The sequence below is a fragment of the Arachis stenosperma genome, chromosome 3 (genome assembly GCF_014773155.1).
Source record: "Arachis stenosperma cultivar V10309 chromosome 3, arast.V10309.gnm1.PFL2, whole genome shotgun sequence".
Classification (NCBI taxonomy): domain Eukaryota; kingdom Viridiplantae; phylum Streptophyta; class Magnoliopsida; order Fabales; family Fabaceae; genus Arachis; species Arachis stenosperma.
In genome coordinates this window covers 161,840,361-161,860,243 of record NC_080379.1, presented here as the reverse complement: position 1 = coordinate 161,860,243, position 19,883 = coordinate 161,840,361, and the positions used below count along the sequence as shown (strand labels likewise).

Genomic DNA, 19,883 nt, shown 5'->3' with positions numbered 1-19,883 from the left:
ATTTTAATTATAATTAAAAATATCTTAGTTATAAAATTTAAACTAAAATTTATAATTAATTATTAATAATAATATATAAAAAAATTAAATAAGAGAATAAAAAGAAAAAATAAAATTCCTTAATTTAAAATAAATATTACAATAAAAAATGACATATAAGACATTTTAATTATAAAATTAATAATATATAATAAATAATAGATTCAAACTGACCAAGTACTTCAAGCCTATACACTGCTAGCTACAACTATACTATAAATTGATTAAATTCTGCCTCTGATCGCGAATTAAACACTGTTTTTGAAGCAAAGATATATCAAACCCGATTGCCATTATATATTTGTAAGAAAAATATTGTAAACTATACAAGTTTTGGTGCACAACACCGATACACCATTCTAACAAAAAGCACAACTTAAGATCTCGGCGTCATTGCACCAACAAATGTAACAATTGATGTTGTTACCAATTACCATTTACAGAAAAGAAGAATTTGTCAGGCCATCCATCAGGCTCACTATTCAGAAAAAACCTACCACCAGGAACCATGCAAGCAAGGAATATTAGAAGCCCGACAACAGCATGGTTGCGATTCGGTCATGTTAAGATTAAGTAACCAAAACTTTTTCTCTGCTTCAAAGCTGAAGAATCCTCCCAGGTAGTGCAGCACAACAAATCAACAAAGGTTGCCTTGCCCTACCTTCAAACTCTCAAATTGTGCTCTCGAAAGAAACTTGGAATTGCGCAAGATGCCTGGGTTTTGGATTGGATGAAGAAGCAAGACCCTGAAGTAACTTCACTACATCCAAAGTGTCGTCAAGAAAATACTTCGCCTTGCTCGGCTTCCTACCTACAGTGCAGGCAAAAATCTCTGGAGCCGCCGGTAATGACGGGCAGGATACTGACCTTAAAATGCTCTCAAACATGTCTTCATCAGACCTATCATCGCCAATGCACATAACAAAATCCGGTGGATTACCACCATTAAACATGGTTGATATAACCTTTTCGGCTACCAAACCTTTGCTTATTCCCTGCAGTGAGGATAGTAAAACATTGAAGTTAGTTCCAGATTCCTGCACAATTTAAATACAAGATCATAGGGAAGTAATTTCAAGAAAACATTACCTGTGGCTTAACTTCAACAATATGCTGGCCTCTCGTAACAACTGCTGGTTCATTTGCAAGTACACTTTCCAAGTGATCCAACAATTCCTTGGCTTGGCAGGAACCAAAATCCGGGTCTGCATCTTGATGATGCCACACCAAAGCGCTTTCCTTAATTTCAATGCTGGAACCATCAGTTGCCTCTGTATACAACTGCATGACAGGTTCTGCTATGTTTTTCCAGTCAAGGTCTGCAGACAAGTGACTGCATTCCCATTCAGAATCTCTATTCCACCTGCATGCATTAAGAAGAACATATTAGTGGTTTAGCTTTTATTTATTTTGCACTTCAATTCTTCTGAAATGGGGTTCAAAAGGTTCCCAATATCTGTAAGATTAAAATGATCGACCTTAAAAAGTAACCATGCTCAGCAGCAAGTCCCAGCAATTGGCATGAACTGAACCAATCACTCAGAGAATCTCTTCCCCTCCCACTAACAATGAAAACAATGTTCTTGGGATCACTAGACAGAGCGTTTAGCACAGATATGACTTCCGGGCTGGGGACTTTATTTATAGAAGAGTGCGGTACAACAGTACCATCATAATCAAGAAAGATGGCCCTTCTATTGGTTCGCTTGTAAGCTGAAACAACATGATCAATAGACAACTTCCTAAATCCAGGAGAAAGAGAAACAACTCTAAACCCTAGACCCAAGCCAATTCCCCAGCACCTTTTGGTGTAATGATCTTTGCAGGCTCTCTCCAAATCCTGCATAAAGCTGCGTGCCCAATATGCTACATCATGAGAACTGACATACCGATAGTGTTTCTCATGGCGCAATTGCTTCTCAGAATCATTCATTGTAAGGGCCAAGCTCAGAGCATCAGCAACAGCATCAATGTCCCAGGGATTGACCCTGATAGCCCCACTAAGAGAAGGTGAACAACCAATGAACTCAGACACAACAAGCATGCTTGTTCGAGGAGAATCAACTTTCCTACCCAATGCTTCATCTAGTTTAGCAGTTTGTTGCCTGCAGACAAGATATTTGTATGGGACTAGGTTCATGCCATCCCTTACTGCATTTACAATGCAACATTCAGCTACAGCATAATAAGCACTCTTCTCAAATCGAGGAACATGTCGGTCAATGAGTTTGACAGGCTGATATTCCTCTGAACCATAGGTATCATTAATCCTCTGGGCAATTAAATATGTTTCCTTCTTTGCTTCCTGAACATCCTTCCCTAAACCCCTTGCAGGATTTACAATTTGAACAAGGACAACTTTGCCCTGCATATCTGGATTCTCCTGCAGCAGATGCTCCACAGCTAGAAGTTTCAAACTGATGCCTTTAAAAATATCCATATCATCAACACCAACAATCACCTTCTTACCCTCAAACTCTTCCTGAATCTCTTTTAGTTTAGCAGATGTAGAAGGAAGATTTAATACAGATTCAAGCCTACCCATGTGAATGCCAACCGGCAAAATTTTGATAAATATAGTACGGCCAAAGTAATCAAGTCCTATATGACCTCGCTTAGATTCATAGTCCAGACCTAGCATTCTGCTGCAGCAAGAAAGGAAGTGGCGTGCATAATCAAATGTATGAAAACCAATTAAATCAGCATTCAGAAGTCCCCTCAAAATTTCATCCCTTACAGGTAAAGTTCGATAAATTTCAGATGAAGGAAAAGGACTGTGCAAGAAGAATCCAAGTTTAACTCGATTATATCTCTTCCTCAAGAAAGTAGGCAAAACCATCAGGTGATAATCATGAACCCAGACAAAATCATCATCAGGATTGATTATTTCCATAACCTTGTCGGCAAATATTTTGTTTGCACAAACATAAGCCTGCCATAGTATGCGGTCAAAGCGATCACCATGATCTGGGCACACTGGTAGCATATAATGAAAGAGAGGCCAAAGCTGCTGCTTGCAAAACCCAAGATAGAACTTTTTCTGGAGATCATGGGATAGAAAGGTAGGTACACAATTGAAGTCATCCAGTAATCTCTGGGCAACTTCTTCCTGCTCACTGGCATCTATATCAACCTTAAGTGAACCCACATAAATTACCTCCGTATCAGAAGAAAAACCATCTTTCAATTGTAGTAAAATTGAATCCTCATCCCAACTGAAGCACCACTTAGAATTTTCTGCATCTCTTTTAGCATGCAATGGCAGCATGTTTGCGACAATGATCTTCCGCTCCCGGCAACCAGAGGAGCTTACATCTGAATCCCCATCATTAGCACCACAACTATCAAGGTCAGAGATAATTCCAGGAACAGTCATAATCCTTGGAAGAGCTCTTGGGGTGCGAGGAATATCCAGCAAATCTCCTCCAGAAGCTAAGTCAAAGAGGTTAGCATATGATCTTGATGCCATGGCCAGTCAAGGAGTACCTTTCTTTTATGCCCTTCTCTCCTATCAAATCATAACTAAAATAATAAATAAATAAATTACTTCTTTCTAGGGTCCTAAGAGAAAAACAAGAGGCAAAGAAGCACACAAGTAAGTATTCTAGTGATCCAAACATGATAATGCCCAAAACAATTACTACAAAATACAATCCTCAGGGCATTCATGAACACTGTGATGATATAACTTCATGTAGATGAAGAAACATCCTCACTTTGCAACTTTACCAGTTAGCTAGTTTTCATCTTTTCCACTGACAGTCACTATTACCAGACAACCACTGTGGTTCAATTTTGTTCATGAGATATCCATTCACTCTAACAGCACATCTCAACTCTTAAAACCATCACATAAGGAAGAGAAGATGAATTTAAAAATGATAACATCGTTTGTTCTTATCCATATGCACACACCACCTCCATGAATAAAATTCTATTTCCCCCATAAATTAATTGTGTATAGAAATCATCTTTGCGACATTAACTCCACGGTTAAGAAAAATAAAACTAGTATAATTTTCAGCAGCCACAACCAAAGAGTTCAATCCACAAAATATAAAACCAACATAATCTGCCTTCACAGTTTAAAATACGTGTGAAACAGAGAATAATGATAAACAACCCTTCATTTCACATGATCTCAAATATGATAACCACCTTTCACAAAATACATAATGGTCCAAAAACCTCAATCCAAATCAAATCAAAAGAATCAATCAATTTATCATCTTCCCGTCTAGACCATTCTGCAAAAAAAATGTCACAAAACAGTGAACTTCAATGGATCACCAAAAAAGAGCACAAAAAGTTGAAAAACAAGATAAATAACTTGATCATGTGATGTGTATCCCAAAACCAGCACACACACAAAATAGCAGATTGGGGTTCAAAACGGTTAGATCCTTAAACGACGAAAAACACCGAATCAGCAGTTAGCACTTAGCAGTTCGAGATTCACAACCAGATTCAACCTAATAATCACCACGTTAATACGAGTAACTTCACTTCAAACGACGCCGTCGTTTTAACATCAACAACGATTCACACTGCATTTAACAACCAAGCAAGCAAGCAAAAGCAGAAGACGCAAACCCACTGAACCGGTAAACGATCAGCACCGTTTCGTTCCGGAGACGAAAATAACAAAACACACACAACAGAAAACCGTGTAACTGCCTAAACTTCACAGAACCATCACACCACTCGCACACAAATAAATAAATAATTCAACACACAGATAGGAACGGATCACAGAAAGCAAAATCAAATTCCAAGTAAATAAATAAATAAATAAAAATGGAGATAGAGTCAGAAGTCAAGTGTTCAGGACTCCGAGTCGAACCTTTCCGGCGATGGTGATGAAAAAGAAAGTTAGAGGCTGCGTTTTAGAGAGAGAGAGAGAGAGAGAGAGTCAGTGTTTGGAGAAAGGAAGAAAAAACGAGAACGGAAACTCCCGTAAGAGAGAGAGAGAGAGAGAGAGAGAGAGAGAGATTTTATAATTTTTTTTTTATATTGCATGGGTCACTGTAAAATAAGGAACTCGATGAGTGGATGGATAGAGTTTTTCTTTCTTTAATTTTTCTTTTCAAATTTTTTATTTAAAAAACATTTTGTGTCTGATTGACAAGTTGGATAGAAATATGAACGGATAGGCTGCATGTGTGTCCATTTAGCAGCAAACTTCAACTGCAGTTTGCTTTTCTAACCATGGTTCACAATTCATCCGCTTTTACTGTTTTGCCCTTTTCTTCTGAAAAATAAATATGCCACGTTATTATTTTTAAAATGTTAAATTATTTTATTGGTAATTTGGTATCAAATTTATAATTAAATTTTTATTTTTTCAGTTGAATTTTTATATTATTTTTAATTTTATAATTAAATTTTTTTAGTATAAAAAATTATTAAAATTAATTGAATTTTTTTTATAAATTGAATATATTTATAATTAAAATTTTAATTAGACTTTTGACTGTAAATATTTTGTGTTAATTTTATATTTTAATATAAAAAATTTTAATTATAAAATTAAAATAATATAAAAAATTAATTAAAAATTTAATAAAATTACAGAGACTAATAAATAATTAAACCTTTTACAATTACTAATTTGAAATAAGGTTTTATTATTTATTTATATATATATAACAATAATTAATTCTTTTTTATTTCATTCTTACTTTGTAATAGTTAAATATAATTTTTTTCTCCATACTATAGTTTATTGTGTTTTAAATATGCATGTTAAGATATTTTAAAATTGTTATTACAATGAGAATCAATTTATCTGTTATAATGTAACTTTCAATGGCCAGATTATAACTTTTCCGCTCCAATTAAATTATGATATTTCCATAACACTAAAGCCTAAAAGTGGTCACGGCGTATTACATTCTTTTTAAAGCAGCTTATATTATATTCTTTTTATATTAAAACATGTGTGTGTTTGGGTGTTTTAATTAAGGCAAGTGGGTTCCTTATCACCAAATGTAGTTGAAGTTGAATTATCTTATCCTCAGTTTTCAAGAACATCCAGCACATTTCATTTTGTCAGACCAAGCACCTATGACCTAACTATTCTCACGCTTATACAAGGACTTTTACTCTTTAATAATGGATATATATATATATATATATATATATATATATATATATATTAAACACACACTTTCTCTCTGTAAGTTTAATAATTTATATTTTTTTAGACAAACCCTGAAGGACTAATAGCCCTTAGTCAATGATTAACCAATATTACACTAAATTTTTTACTGAGAAGTGGTAGGAGCAGCAAATTTTGTAAATTATAGTCATTAATTAGTTATTAATAATATATTTAATGGTGTGAGATTTTATTTAATAATAAAAAATCACTTATTTTTATTTTGCTGACTAAGTACAAACTAAATTTTAACAAATCTACTGGCTCTAGACTTTTCATTTTTTATATTCTACGGATTTTTTTTACTCATCTAAATTAATAATTATTTGTATCATTTTTTTTACATCTCTATATTTCTCTTAATTTTTTTTGCAGTGATTGAAATTATATTTTTTAAAATAAAATAATATATTATTTTAATTTTTAATATTTAGATTAAATTTTAATTTAATTTTTAATATTTTAAATATCTAATTTATGTCTTAAAAATTTTAAATAAATTTAATATTATCTTACCGCTAAATTTAATACTAATAATTAACAAAATGAGTGACATAAACATTAATAATATTATTGATTAAATTATATTTTTTTATATATTAAAAAAATATAATCAAAACTTTTTTTGTGACATTTATTTTTTTAATTATTTTTTTTACAAAATTTTAAATTTTAATAATAATTATATATTGAGATAAAAATAATATTTTATTTATATAATAACTGTGTAATCTATTTTTTTCCTTAGATATTTCTGGCTTTCTGCCCTATACAGCATGTGTTGGTCCTTTTAATTATTGATTATTGTGGATTCCTCCTACTTAAATAATTGTCTAATCATCGGGGTCACGTTCGTACAACTTGCACATAATGGTGTTAGTTTCTAATTGCTCCCTTTTTTTATAAAATAAATAAATTTAAGCCAAACAAATACACTTGAAAATTTTGGTATATTATAAATTTATAACTACGTCTAGTTATAAAATATTATTGTTTCACACACGATGTGAATGACCTTTCGAAGTAATTCCGATTCTTGAACACATGAAAAGCCTTGGGCTACTTTCATAGTACTAGCAATTATCAATGAATAAAAACGTTAAATGTGACCCTTCATGGCTAAGATGCCTGAAGAATGTTAACAACTATATAACAAGCCCTTTTCTATTTTAGTTAAACAATCTTTTATCATCATAAATCAATATCACAACAACTAATCCTTATTAATTGTTGTAATTCCATTCCTATATAATAATAATAGTAATAAAATTTGGAAAAAATTGTTGCTTTATGTGTAAGAGTGGAAATGTACTAGAATAATTTCACTCTTAATAAATTAGACCTGTAATAAAATTTATTGGTCTAAACTTATCCTATAATTTATTATAGACTATTTATCATTGAGTATTAGATTGGACCGGTTGATAAATCTAATTTAGTATAAAATATGTTAAAAAAATTTAATAATTTCTAAAAGTAATAAAATAAAATAAAAAAATATTAAATATATTTAATTAAACTATTTCATAAATTTGAGTCTAACCTGTTAAAAAAAATTAAGCTTTTAAAATAATTAAAACTTATTTTTTGTCAGTCCAAAACAAAGCCAGACCAATTTGGATAGGGTTTTTTCACCCGCAGTCATGTGGCTCTTGACACTGCCTGCATGAAATGCATGCTGATTTAACAATGCAGCTGTATACTACTAGATACAGATAGATAGAGAGTATTAATTAATATGGTCCAATTATGGCTGCTGAAGATGGATAAGAGATTGATCCAAGTACTTTTTACCCAAAATATTCATTATTTCATACCAAAGTCATCATCACCATTCACCACCCATACTCATTGTTCATCAATGAAAGTCACATGTCACAGCCTATCTTAATTATTTATGGGTTTAGATAAGGCCTTTGATTATATTTTTTGTTTCAGTTTAAACAAAAAAAAAAATCAAAACAAAAATACCTATTCTAAATCAAAAATGATGATTTGCTGAAAACATCACTAGACTTGAATCAAATCACATGATTAAGATTATTTATAGCTTTATATCTAATTATTTAATCTGTTATCTTATTTACTTTTTTAATTGTCCAATCAAATTATACATACCAAAATCTTGAAAAAAATTCTTAAAATTTTGTTAATTAAGTCAACAACTTTAGACGTATACCTACCACCAAAATTTTGTAAAAAGTACAAAACATTTAAACAAGTTGTTTCACATATATCCTTGATTTAAAATAATAAAACTTAATTATATTATAAAAATATAGATAAATATTATGGTGTCTAAAAGATGGTGTCTATTTATTAAAAAAAATTAAAAATTATTATTTAATTTAAAAAATATAAAAATAAATAATTTTTAAAAAATTAAAATTTATTATCAAAAATAAATTAAGTAAAATTTAAGCAAAAACTCATAAATACATAGAATAGAATGGGCGAAAAATATAACCCCAAACTTAGTTAGCTCTATAGCTGTATATGCCTAAAAGCCTAACGCATCCAAATTAAATGACAAATGACAAAGGCAAGTAGGCAACCCAATTCATTATGAAAGATTTTTAGCATAGACAATAATTTATCATGTTATAGTAATGGCCTAATAGGATTCAAATAACTTTTTTTTTTAAAACAACAAAATTAGAATCAAAATAAATTTATATTTTATATTAATTTAATTTTAATACACTTTTTTCGATAAAAATAAATTTTACTTATAAATTTCATTATATATTATAATATTAATAAAAATAATTATTTTTGACATTTGATACATAAATAAATATTGAAAATAATATAAATAATTGTATAAAATATTTCATATTTTCAATACATAAAAAATAAACTCATTTTATATAAACATAAACATGTCTGGCAAATTTAAACCTACACCTAAGTAAATGAAAATTCGGTAATTGATTTGCCAATATACCGATTATTGTTGTTTTAAATAACTAGTGTATTTAATACTTATTAATTCATTTTATTTATTAAATAAATGTGTGTAATAATAAAAATATCATATTAATTAAAATGATAAGTGTTTTACATGCTAAATTGGGAGATTTTTAGCACAATTTTCAAAAGATTATATATAGTGTATTAGTTATATCATATACTATCTTAACAACTCATAATTCAGTGATTTTGTGACCTTAAAATGACAAACAAACAAATATTTGTCCCTTATAAAAAGCAGATGAATAAAAGTTACTTTTTTCCAAAAAAATATACTATCTTTACCCTAAAAAAAATATAACCTTCTTGTAAGGGCACTTGTGGTAATTATGTACAAATAAAACAGAAAAGGGTTTAATGAATGGAGGAATGAATGAAGTGATGAGCTGGTAGCAAGTAAATGACAGCTAGCTAGTTAGCCTAGGGTGAAAAAAAAAATAATAATAAAATAAAAAAGGAAAGAAAATAAACGAGGACAAAGGGGTTGCAATTGGTAATTACAATGCTGGAAGCTCTTGGAACGAGGGGAAAAAAAAGAAGAGCTTGCTCCTTTTATTTTTTTTAATTCTTGTATATAGTATAAAAATAATTTTTTTATATTGATTTATGACAATAAGTATTTAATAAAAAAATTATAAAATAAATAATTATAAAGTGACTTTGAGTAATTTTTTTTATACTACAAAAAAAATTTGAGTGTTGGGTCATGGAGAGGCTGAGTCAGCTCCAACACACGCCATTTCCTAGCTGGCATTTGTGGATAAGTTCAGGCCACACGCCTCCTACCCTACACACTTTTTCCCATTTTTATTTTCACCTACCTTCTTTCCTCTCTTCTTTTTAAAAGAAAATTAAAAACAGAAATTCCCAACGGATATTGGAATAAGTTGGACACCATTTTTTTTAAAAAAGAATTTAATAAGTATTTTAAAAAAAATTTACAAAATAAAAATAATTATACGTTTGAATATCTCATTTAATTTTTTTAATTTATCAATTATATTTAAATAAAATAAGATAAAAATATTATTTATTCGTTTATTATGTGAAAAAAATTTTAAGAAAAAATTAAAAAAATTAAAATATATATATAATTTATAACTTCTCAAAAAAATATTATTTATTTTTTTAATACTTTTACTTTTATTATTAAAAATTTATCAAATACACTAAAAAATAAAAAAATATTAAAAAATATTATTTTATCAATTTAATGGTATCTAAACAAGTACACTAATTTTAATATTTTTGTTATTATTTAATCAGTATAAATATTAAATTATTTTTAATAAATAAATTTTATTGCATACGTAAATTTTGAAAAATATGATTATAAATTATATTGATTCATGTATATAAAATTCTAATAAATATAAATATAAATATAAACTATATAGTTTTTATGTATACAATATCTATAAATATGAGTATAAATTATTACTAATATTAACAAAATGTAATAATAATTACTAGTCATATAACATTGTTCAAATAAAAAATAAATTATATTAGCCGCAAATTGTTTGGGATAATTGACATTCCGCTAATATTTGGTTTGATGTTATTTGCATCAAGAAGCTAATTGTCCTAATTTCACTTCATAGAGAAGGATTGTTTTAGAGTAATAATATAGTGAAAAAAAGTTGGGTGGAGAGTAAAAAAGCATTCATTTAAAATAAAAAATATATTGAAAAAATAAAAGCATCATATATAATGCATCTTTTTTAAGAATTTAGTTACAATTCGGTTAATTTCACTCCTTACTAAAAAATATTCCCATGTTTTAAATATGATTTCTTTTGTGACTTAAATAATTAGGTAGCTCTTTTAGGTGGAACTACCAAATTATAGTTTTCCTTTCTCCTGTGTAGATAATATGTACCCATTAATCCATTAATAATGCCCAATATCCTAACTTCTGGATCATCTTATTTTAATCCCTTTTATAGTTAAAGGAAATGTCACCAATTGATTGATTACCTTACTACAAGCATGCAAGTAGCTATTGTGCACCAAAGTGCCAATTTTAATGCATTGGCATTCTATCCAAACAAAACCACAATAAGGGGCAAAGTGTCCATTCTCATAAATTTAAAGAATTTAATTAAGTCATTTATTAACAAGACAGAAAAAATATAAATTTTTGTGAAATTAAAAAATAAATTAAATACATAAAATATAAAATTATAATAAGATTTAAATTGTAAATTATCATATTTAGTACAAATTTTATAAAATTGATCAACTTATTTAATTATAATATTATAAATTATAAAAATTAAATTAAAATTTTAGCTACCATGTTATTAAAGTTATTATTAGTGAAAATTTTTTTAATTTTTCACAAATATAATTATATATACATTAAAAATGTTGAGCTTTTTAACTTTGAATTTAGTTATCTTGTGCTTTAAGACACATTTTAGGAGGATAATAATAAAAAGAATTTTACTAATATGTATCTCAAAGGTACGTGATAAGTTTATTATTAATAAAAATTTTAAAATATTTTATTTAATAAATATAAAATAAATATATTAAAACTTTAAATTTTTTATATTTTTAATAAAAATATTTTTAATTTTATAATTTTAACATGTGTCTTAAATGTACAAAATAGATAAATTTTAATAAAAAATATTATATTTTGTATGTATTTAATGTAGTAAAAATATAATATATATATATATATATATATATATTTAATACATTTTAATAAAAAATTTATAATATTTTTAAAATATATTCTTATTTAAACACATGTTAACAAGATCCTTAACTTATTTAAATTTTTTTATTAAGACTTTAATAATTATATTCGAAACATTTATTAGCAAATTGTAAATTTAATTAACTTCTATGGTTAATATTTAAATTCGCCCTTAAAAAATTATTTATTTTTTAAATTAATCCTTTAAAAATTAAATTATTTATATTAGTCCCTAAAAGATATCACGTTAAATAAATCCTTCTATTAAAAATACCAATTAGACAATAATGTGTCACATTAAATAACATATAATATGATGACATAGCATGTTAATATTCCATGTCATAAAACCATTGGTTAATGTTTTACGCCAATAACATCTGACATGTCACTTGTCATTTTAAAATTTGACATATTACAATTTTATATAAAATCAAATTAGTTTCTCGAGTATACACATGAATCATTTTTAAATTTAAAAAATAAAAATAATTCATATGTATCTTTTAGAACTAATTTAACTTTATATAAATTTATGTCACATTATTGATATAACACACCAACTAATTATTTTATGACACATAATATTAACTTGTAATATTATCATATTATGTGTCACTAAATGTGACATGTTATCTGATAAAAAAATTGACTTATGATATATCTTTTGAGATTAATACGACTAATTTAATTTTGAAGGAACCAATTTAAAAGAGTAAACATCTTATCTTATCTTTGTTCATTTTCACGGAAGACAAGGCGCCCCTTGTAAAAAAATAAAACAGCTTTTAACCTTTTTATTTTATGACAATACGATTTATCTGTTAAAAAATCCGATAAATAATAATAAAAATTAGTTTTGTAGGGATTTTATTTGTAATTTATGTGAGTTTTAAAATTTCACAAACTATTAATAAGTTTATTTTTGAAGAATTTCTTCACCAGTGGTGGTTAAGTGGAGAAAGACCATTGTTAAATGATGTCGTAGAAAAAAATAATTATAATACGAAGACTTAAAAAAAGCATAAAATAAGAAATAAAATAATATAATATTAATATTGATGATATTTGTATTAATGATAATGATAGTAGAAGAGATAACGATGATGATAAAATATGATTGCATAATATATAAAAATAATAGAGGTAAAAGTGATAATGATGAGAATAAAAAAATAATGATAGTAATAATTATAATTAGTTATATTGTTAAAAATAATTTTATAAAAATTTAAATTTTTTACAAATTATAAATAAAACTCTCATAAAACTAATTTATATTATTATTTGACGAATAGTTTAACAGAAAAACTGTACTATTTTAAAATAAAAAAAATAAAAATTACAGTAATATTTTTTTAGATAAAAGATATATTATCTTTCATAAAATTAGACAAAAACCAAACTAAATCTTTATTTTTTACAAAAATCTCTCGAATATAAATTTAAATATTAATCCTTTATCTATATACTTTGTTAGACATATAACAACATATATAAATAAAAGTTAGGAGCTCATATTTTAGCATACTTACAGAAAAGAGAACAGATACACGAACCATCTTGCGAGAAAGGGCATGATAGCTAATGCTGGATTTTAATTTATTAATCTTCTTTTTAGTACCCTTAGTTTGATAATCGATGATGGTTGTAGAGAAGTTAGCTTAATCCGAAACATAGTTGTTTAGTTTTTTGTTTTTTTTTTGTTGTTTATTATTATTTGTTTTTTTTTTTTTTTTTTTGGGGCCTAGGTCTCGTTTTTCTATCCAATAAAAAATATTAATCCTTAATTCTTATATATCGATGGCGTCACGGTAATTAAGAGCAACATGGAGCCTGTTGTGTCAAAATAATTTCCCTGAGGTTCACCAAACTCACTAATTTCCTAACATTATTATAAGTAAAATAAAAAATAAATAAAAACAGGGCGTTCACTTTTAGCGCATTCATACTTTCGTTATAGCCTAGCCACTTACCCCATTTTCCTCGTCACACCAAGTCTACTTCATCCAGCGAACCCACGCGCCGTGTGTTTACGTGCTCACGCGCATCACCATCAAACACGAGCCCAAGCGAGTGGGGCCCAGTCACCATCAAACCCAACCCACGTGGCCAGCACGTGATATGAATGCCTTCATGCATCTCAATTTGATATTCTTTCTCATGATTGAAAATGAAATATAGAAGAATTATAACCAACGAAAAATATAAAATCTAAGAAATATATATAGATTTTTTTTCTGTTTAAATGTTTGCAGTTGAGCCAAACTTAATGGTTAATTTTTTTCATTTTTAAAGTTTTTTTATTTAAATTTTATATATTTTTATCTTTTATTATCTTTAAATTTAAACTTTTGATAAAACAAAAAGTACGAGAATAATTTATATTTAAGTTATGTAATAAATTTAAATATATTACTAGAAAATATAAAATATAAGTTGAAAAATAATTAAAAAATTACATTTTTAATAGATAAGAATTTAATTTTAATATGCTAATAATATAAAAAAAATTTATAAAATTATCTAACTATATTTATAATTTGAAATATTCTCGAATTTATGTTCATTGAGACTAGAGGATTGTCCAATTTAGCTTAACTCAAATAGGGCATATCGAGTAAGGATTACCTCTTCGCATCAGAAATATGGTGAATATGAAGGTATTGATGTTATAAGGTTTTTAACTCGAATGAATCTTTGTCAAAGTGACGATGCTAGTTAAAAATATGAGTTTTGATCTTAGACATTTTCATTACAACCTGTTTATCTATTTAGATATTGAGTGAAAATTTAAGTGGGAGCCTTCACCCAACGGTACTTTTAAGGTCAACTGCGATGTTAATGTTCTTCAGGGAGTGCAGTGAGTTGGTTTTGATTGTATTCTAAGAGATGATAGAGAGAGATGAGTACTGGACCATTCAGGTGCTTTTTCTTTCTGATTTATTTATCGTTGTGAGCTGCTAGCATCTTAGTAGGAGCTTATGTTAGTTTGAAAAACCTAATGCACTTAGTGTTATTTGTGAGACGGACTCATTTGATACTTATTTTATGTTGAGTATCATAACCAACCACAAAACAAATGAGGAAAAAGATATTATGTTACAATTCCAAGATCTTTTGTTTAAAGACTGAGAGGTTCGATTTCATCTGATTCGAAGGAAGTTAATAGTATTGTTGATTAATTGGCTAAATCTGAAACAAAAAATGAATCAGCTCATATCTTATAAATCAAGTCTTATATAAATTTGGAATAAATTCTAATAAAAAAAAGCTATTAATTCTAGCTAATTTGATTTGGTTTATGTTTTGTTTTTTGGTCTTTTAATCTTGGAGACATAAAAAAAGATAATAACTTTGTAAATAATAAATTTAAAAATGTATTATTTTAGTGATATAATAATATACGATTAACCATTTATCTAAAACACTTATACTAAATTTTCAAAATTTTGAATAGATAAAATGTCAAAATTGAGATAATTCATACTACTTGACCAAGTGCTGCCTAAAATTTTAAAAATAACAAAGTTAGATTAGGTGTCTTAAATATCAATCCACTATAAATTTATAAAAAACTATTGACAATATCCTGTTCTTAATATAGCAATTGGGAAAGATATTGACTATTATTAAGTAATAATATGTCATAAATTTAATTTTGATATAATATTAATAAAAATAATTTTATATGCATATTTAAGGGTTAAATATTTTTTCGTCCCTAAGATTTTGGGTAAAAATTAAATTCGTCTCCGATCTTTTTTTTGTTATTAAAATTATCATCAGCATTACTAAACGTTTTAAAATCATCATTTTCATAAAAACTAATAATACTTTAACAATTTTGCCTTTAAAACAAAAATATAAAACCTCTTTTCCGTTAGTTCTCTCTGTCTCTCTGCATCTTCATCATCTCTCTCTATCTTTCTCTCTCTCCACCACCATCCACTATCACCACTACCACCACCAATTATCCTTAACTCTTTCCACTTGAATTCCTTACCTAACACAACCCAACACTCAACACAAAATTACGGGTTTAGGGATGCGACGGAAAGTATAACGAGAAGGAAAGCTGCTGCTACTACCAATGGCTCACTATAGAGAAAGAGAGAGAGGGATTATTGCAGCGTTCGCCGCTATTGCTGCTGGTTCATCGCGTTGCCGCTGATTCATCGCTTCTACCATTGGAGCCTATCAAGTGTGGGTGTTATTCCAGTGATACCAAATTTTGCTTGAGACGACGCCAGTATTTGAAGCCATCAAACTCTTCCACACTCAATCAAACTAATTCCACCGCCGTTTAGCCATTTGTGATTCTCATTTTAAAATTAAATTGCTGTTGTCATTTGTTGTTGTTGTTGTTTAGATGAGAGGGTGGCTGACAGTGTCATGTATGAAGAGTTATGATTAGTATTAGAGTTAAGGGTAGTGATAGTGTTAGAGATGAGAAAAAAAAAAGATGTGAATTGATAAGGAACAGGGGATTAGTGGTAAGGGCGAGGAAGAGGGATTTTTTGTTTTTGTTTTAAAGACAAAATCATCAAAGCATTATTATTTTTTATGAAAAGGTTGATTTTAAAACGTTTAATAATGTTGAGAATAATTTTAATAATAAAAAGATTAAAGATAAATTTTATTTTCACTCGAGACCTTAAAAAAAAAATACTTAACTCCATATTCAATTATAAAATTACATTCATAAAAATAATTATTTTTTATATTACATTTATAAATAATTATTTAAATAAATAAATATAACATAGATAATTATATAAAATATTTTATATTATTAATACATTAAAATTAAACTCATATCTAATATATGAAATGTATAACAAAGTATTCTGATAAATAAATGAAATAAAGTACTAGATAAATATTATCTTGTGCTGAAGCAATATTATTATATAAAGAAAATGTACGAAAATAGTTAATATTAATTATATTTTATTATAAAATTAATTTTTAATTATTATTTTTAAATTTTAAAATATAAAATTTAATATTTAAGTTTTAAAATTTCATATTTAAAATTTTGAATTTATTTTTTAAAAAAATTAACTAATGTTAATAAGAAAAATTAATTATCTGCTTCAACTCATATATAAAATAAATATTGGAGAAAATATATTTTATATTATTAAATTTTATTAAAAATTTAAAAAATATTTATTAATTTTATTTTGTTTTAATTTTATTTTAAAAATTTTTATTTATATAAAATTAATTTAATGATAATTTCATGAAGATAACTTTTAAGATAAATAACACAAAAATAAAGTTTTGTCATTAATTCTTAATTACTAAATATTACAGTTAAACTCATCTTAAATTTTAAAAAAATGTAGTGCTCAAAAATATATTTGATGTAAATAAAAATTTAAAATAAAATTAAAATAAAATTTTAGATATTCTAAAATATTTTTGATAAAGTTTAGAAAAAAATATATTATATATAAAAATATTTAAAGAAAACTAAAAAATGTGCGACCCGTCTTATCCGGTCGCCGCGTTTGGTGGAAATGACGGTTAGAGGGAAGTTCTTTTGTTTCTCTGGGCTGATGTTTATCCACAAAAGTAAATGTAAGACTCGAAATTACGGAAATGACATCTTCAATTGCCTCTGTAAAATGTCAAACATACTTAATACCTAGGAGTGAATTTTTGAAAAAAAAATTGAATACTGTTAAGTGTTTAATCTTAACTTTTCATTATTTTTTTAATTTAATTTTGATTTCATTTATAAAATTAAAGATAAAAGATCATATTTTATTCTCTCAAGTATATTTTTTATTAGAAAGGATTCATTTTCCTTAATACTTATAGAATTTTTTTTATGAATAGAATATGTTTATGTAATTTTATGAATAAGAGACACTACTCGTAACTTTAAAAAAGGTTGCTATTCCAATAATGGATTGTATCCTAAAACAACCTAACTCCTCTAGTAATCCTTTTTTTTTATTTAATAATTTTGAATTTTAAGACGGATAAAATGTCCAACGAAAATTAATCTCTACTCAACACTTGAACTGTAGGATATGAATTATGATAGCATACATAGCTCAACAAAAAGTTTCAAATATTTGTCCCATTGACTTTTTTTTTTTTTTTGGTTGGCTTGCACAAATTCAGGACTACAAAAATTTGAAAGGGACAGGTAGAGGAGAAGGAGCCATTGCCTTTTGCATTTGAACAATAGAAAACACTGTTGTTTTGATAGATCATTAATTATTTTGTCCATTTTAGATACCGTTGAAATTGTTAATTAATGGAGTGACATGTGATCTGGGTATAGCTAAGTGGAAAATAGATATGGCGGCCAAAGCCAAATCTTTCTACTTTCTAGCTAGTTTCCATGCCACTTTTCTACTTGTGGTGTTCACAATTTCACATTATTCTCATTAATTATGATATCTGAAAACGATATAAATCTTATTATTTTTATTTACTTCAAAAATGTTTTTTTATATAATTATTTTATCAAAATTGATTCACTCTAAATGATGAAGATACTATATATAGTCGCATGTAGTGGAATCATGTTGATAATTATTTCACAAGTCACAGCATGTATTTATATTTATATTTAGTACGAATATTCTTGGATCTAGATTTGCTAGTTTTAGTATTCAACGAAGGCTAGAGGCTAAGAAATTTATTTGATATTATTTATTTTTTGGTTGTCCCGTTTTTAACTCTTTACTTAACAGTATTTCTTTACTTTTTTTTTTTTTCTTGACAGAAAAGACATTGTTTGCTGAAGAATAGTTATGTGTAGGTTTTGAACATTGGACCCGATGTTAATAGAAGAATTTGATTGGCTTTATACTGTTCGATATGATTTGATTATTTGATACGAATATTTACAAGGAAGGAAAATAAATTAATCAGTATGGTAAGCATATGCTAGTTTATTAACTTAACTAGTGCATGTTCCCGTCCAGGGCACCGAGTAGTAATACATAAAATTATATAAAATTTTTTATTAAAATTTAAATAAAAAATATTTATAATAATAATTATTATAAATATTTAAAATTTAAAAATATTAAAAATAATTAATATTTGTGTTAATCAATTTAAATTTGTTGAATGGTCATTTTATTTGTCTGCTTAAGTAAATATTTGGAGTTTAAATTTGGCACTGTGTGTACAACAATTCATTAGTTAGTGACAAATCCTTAATAAATAGAGTATCAATATGTGGTGGATTAGTCATCGATTTGCCGAGTTAGGAAATCCGTAGAAAAAAAATTGTATTTGTTTTTAAAATAGATTAATTTTTCATTAATAGCAATACTTATGAACTTTTGTCTTTGTTGAAATTTATTTTTGACAATTTTATTTGTTGGTATCATATTCATTCTTGAAATCAAAACAATATGATCAATATTGTTTACCTGTTAAAACTTTATATTTTATGAAATAATTTTTAAATTTTCAAATTCATAAACTTATATCATTACAAAAGTTATTAGATCGATTAATATTTCTTGGTAAAATGGTGTACTGAAATACCATCGTTAAATATTAGTTAGTGTGAAGAGAAACCAATAACAACTTTTGTTATTAAATATATAATTTATTCTATTGAAAAATAAACTAATATTTTTTAAACTCGTAAATATATTCTCTTCTAATTTTTTACACTATTTTATTTGACAATATTTATCATTAAAAATAGCAAATAACCATACTATCCTACAATATATATAATGTACAAAGTAATTTTTTATATTGAAATTAATTCTGGTTAGTGAGATAAAGTTTAAAATATTTTTTTTATTTTTTTACTCAAATTTAAATTTAGAATTGATTAACAACTCATTCTTTTTTAATTTCAATAAAAAAATAAATTGGTTAGCTGCAAAATATTCAGCATTTAATAATTTTAATCATTTAAATTTAATTACCAAAAATTAGGTTAAAAATTAATTAAACTTAATTATCGATAATATATATTATATTAGTACGTAAGTATAATATCCAATG

General features: G+C 26.7%; 1 protein-coding gene across 3 annotated transcripts; it reads right to left on the bottom strand.

The window, feature by feature from the left end:
* Positions 1-207: 207 nt before the first annotated feature.
* On the bottom strand, positions 208-5,073 carry LOC130968461 (probable alpha,alpha-trehalose-phosphate synthase [UDP-forming] 9). 3 transcript variants are annotated; one of them, XM_057893742.1, is made up of 5 exons: positions 4,883-5,013; positions 4,198-4,286; positions 1,518-3,547; positions 1,129-1,402; positions 208-1,034 (listed from the first exon to the last, which is right to left on the bottom strand). In XM_057893742.1, the coding sequence occupies exons 3-5, from the start codon at positions 3,506-3,508 to the stop codon at positions 711-713; spliced, it is 2,589 nt and encodes an 862-aa protein (XP_057749725.1). In that variant the 5' UTR covers positions 3,509-3,547; positions 4,198-4,286; positions 4,883-5,013; the 3' UTR covers positions 208-710. The 3 variants fall into 3 exon arrangements, with proteins under 3 accessions (XP_057749725.1, XP_057749726.1, XP_057749727.1); XM_057893743.1 differs by lacking the exon at positions 4,198-4,286 and having other exon boundaries at positions 4,883-5,073; XM_057893744.1 differs by lacking the exon at positions 4,198-4,286 and having other exon boundaries at positions 1,518-3,561; positions 4,883-5,007.
* Between the last annotated feature and the right edge of the window lie 14,810 nt (positions 5,074-19,883).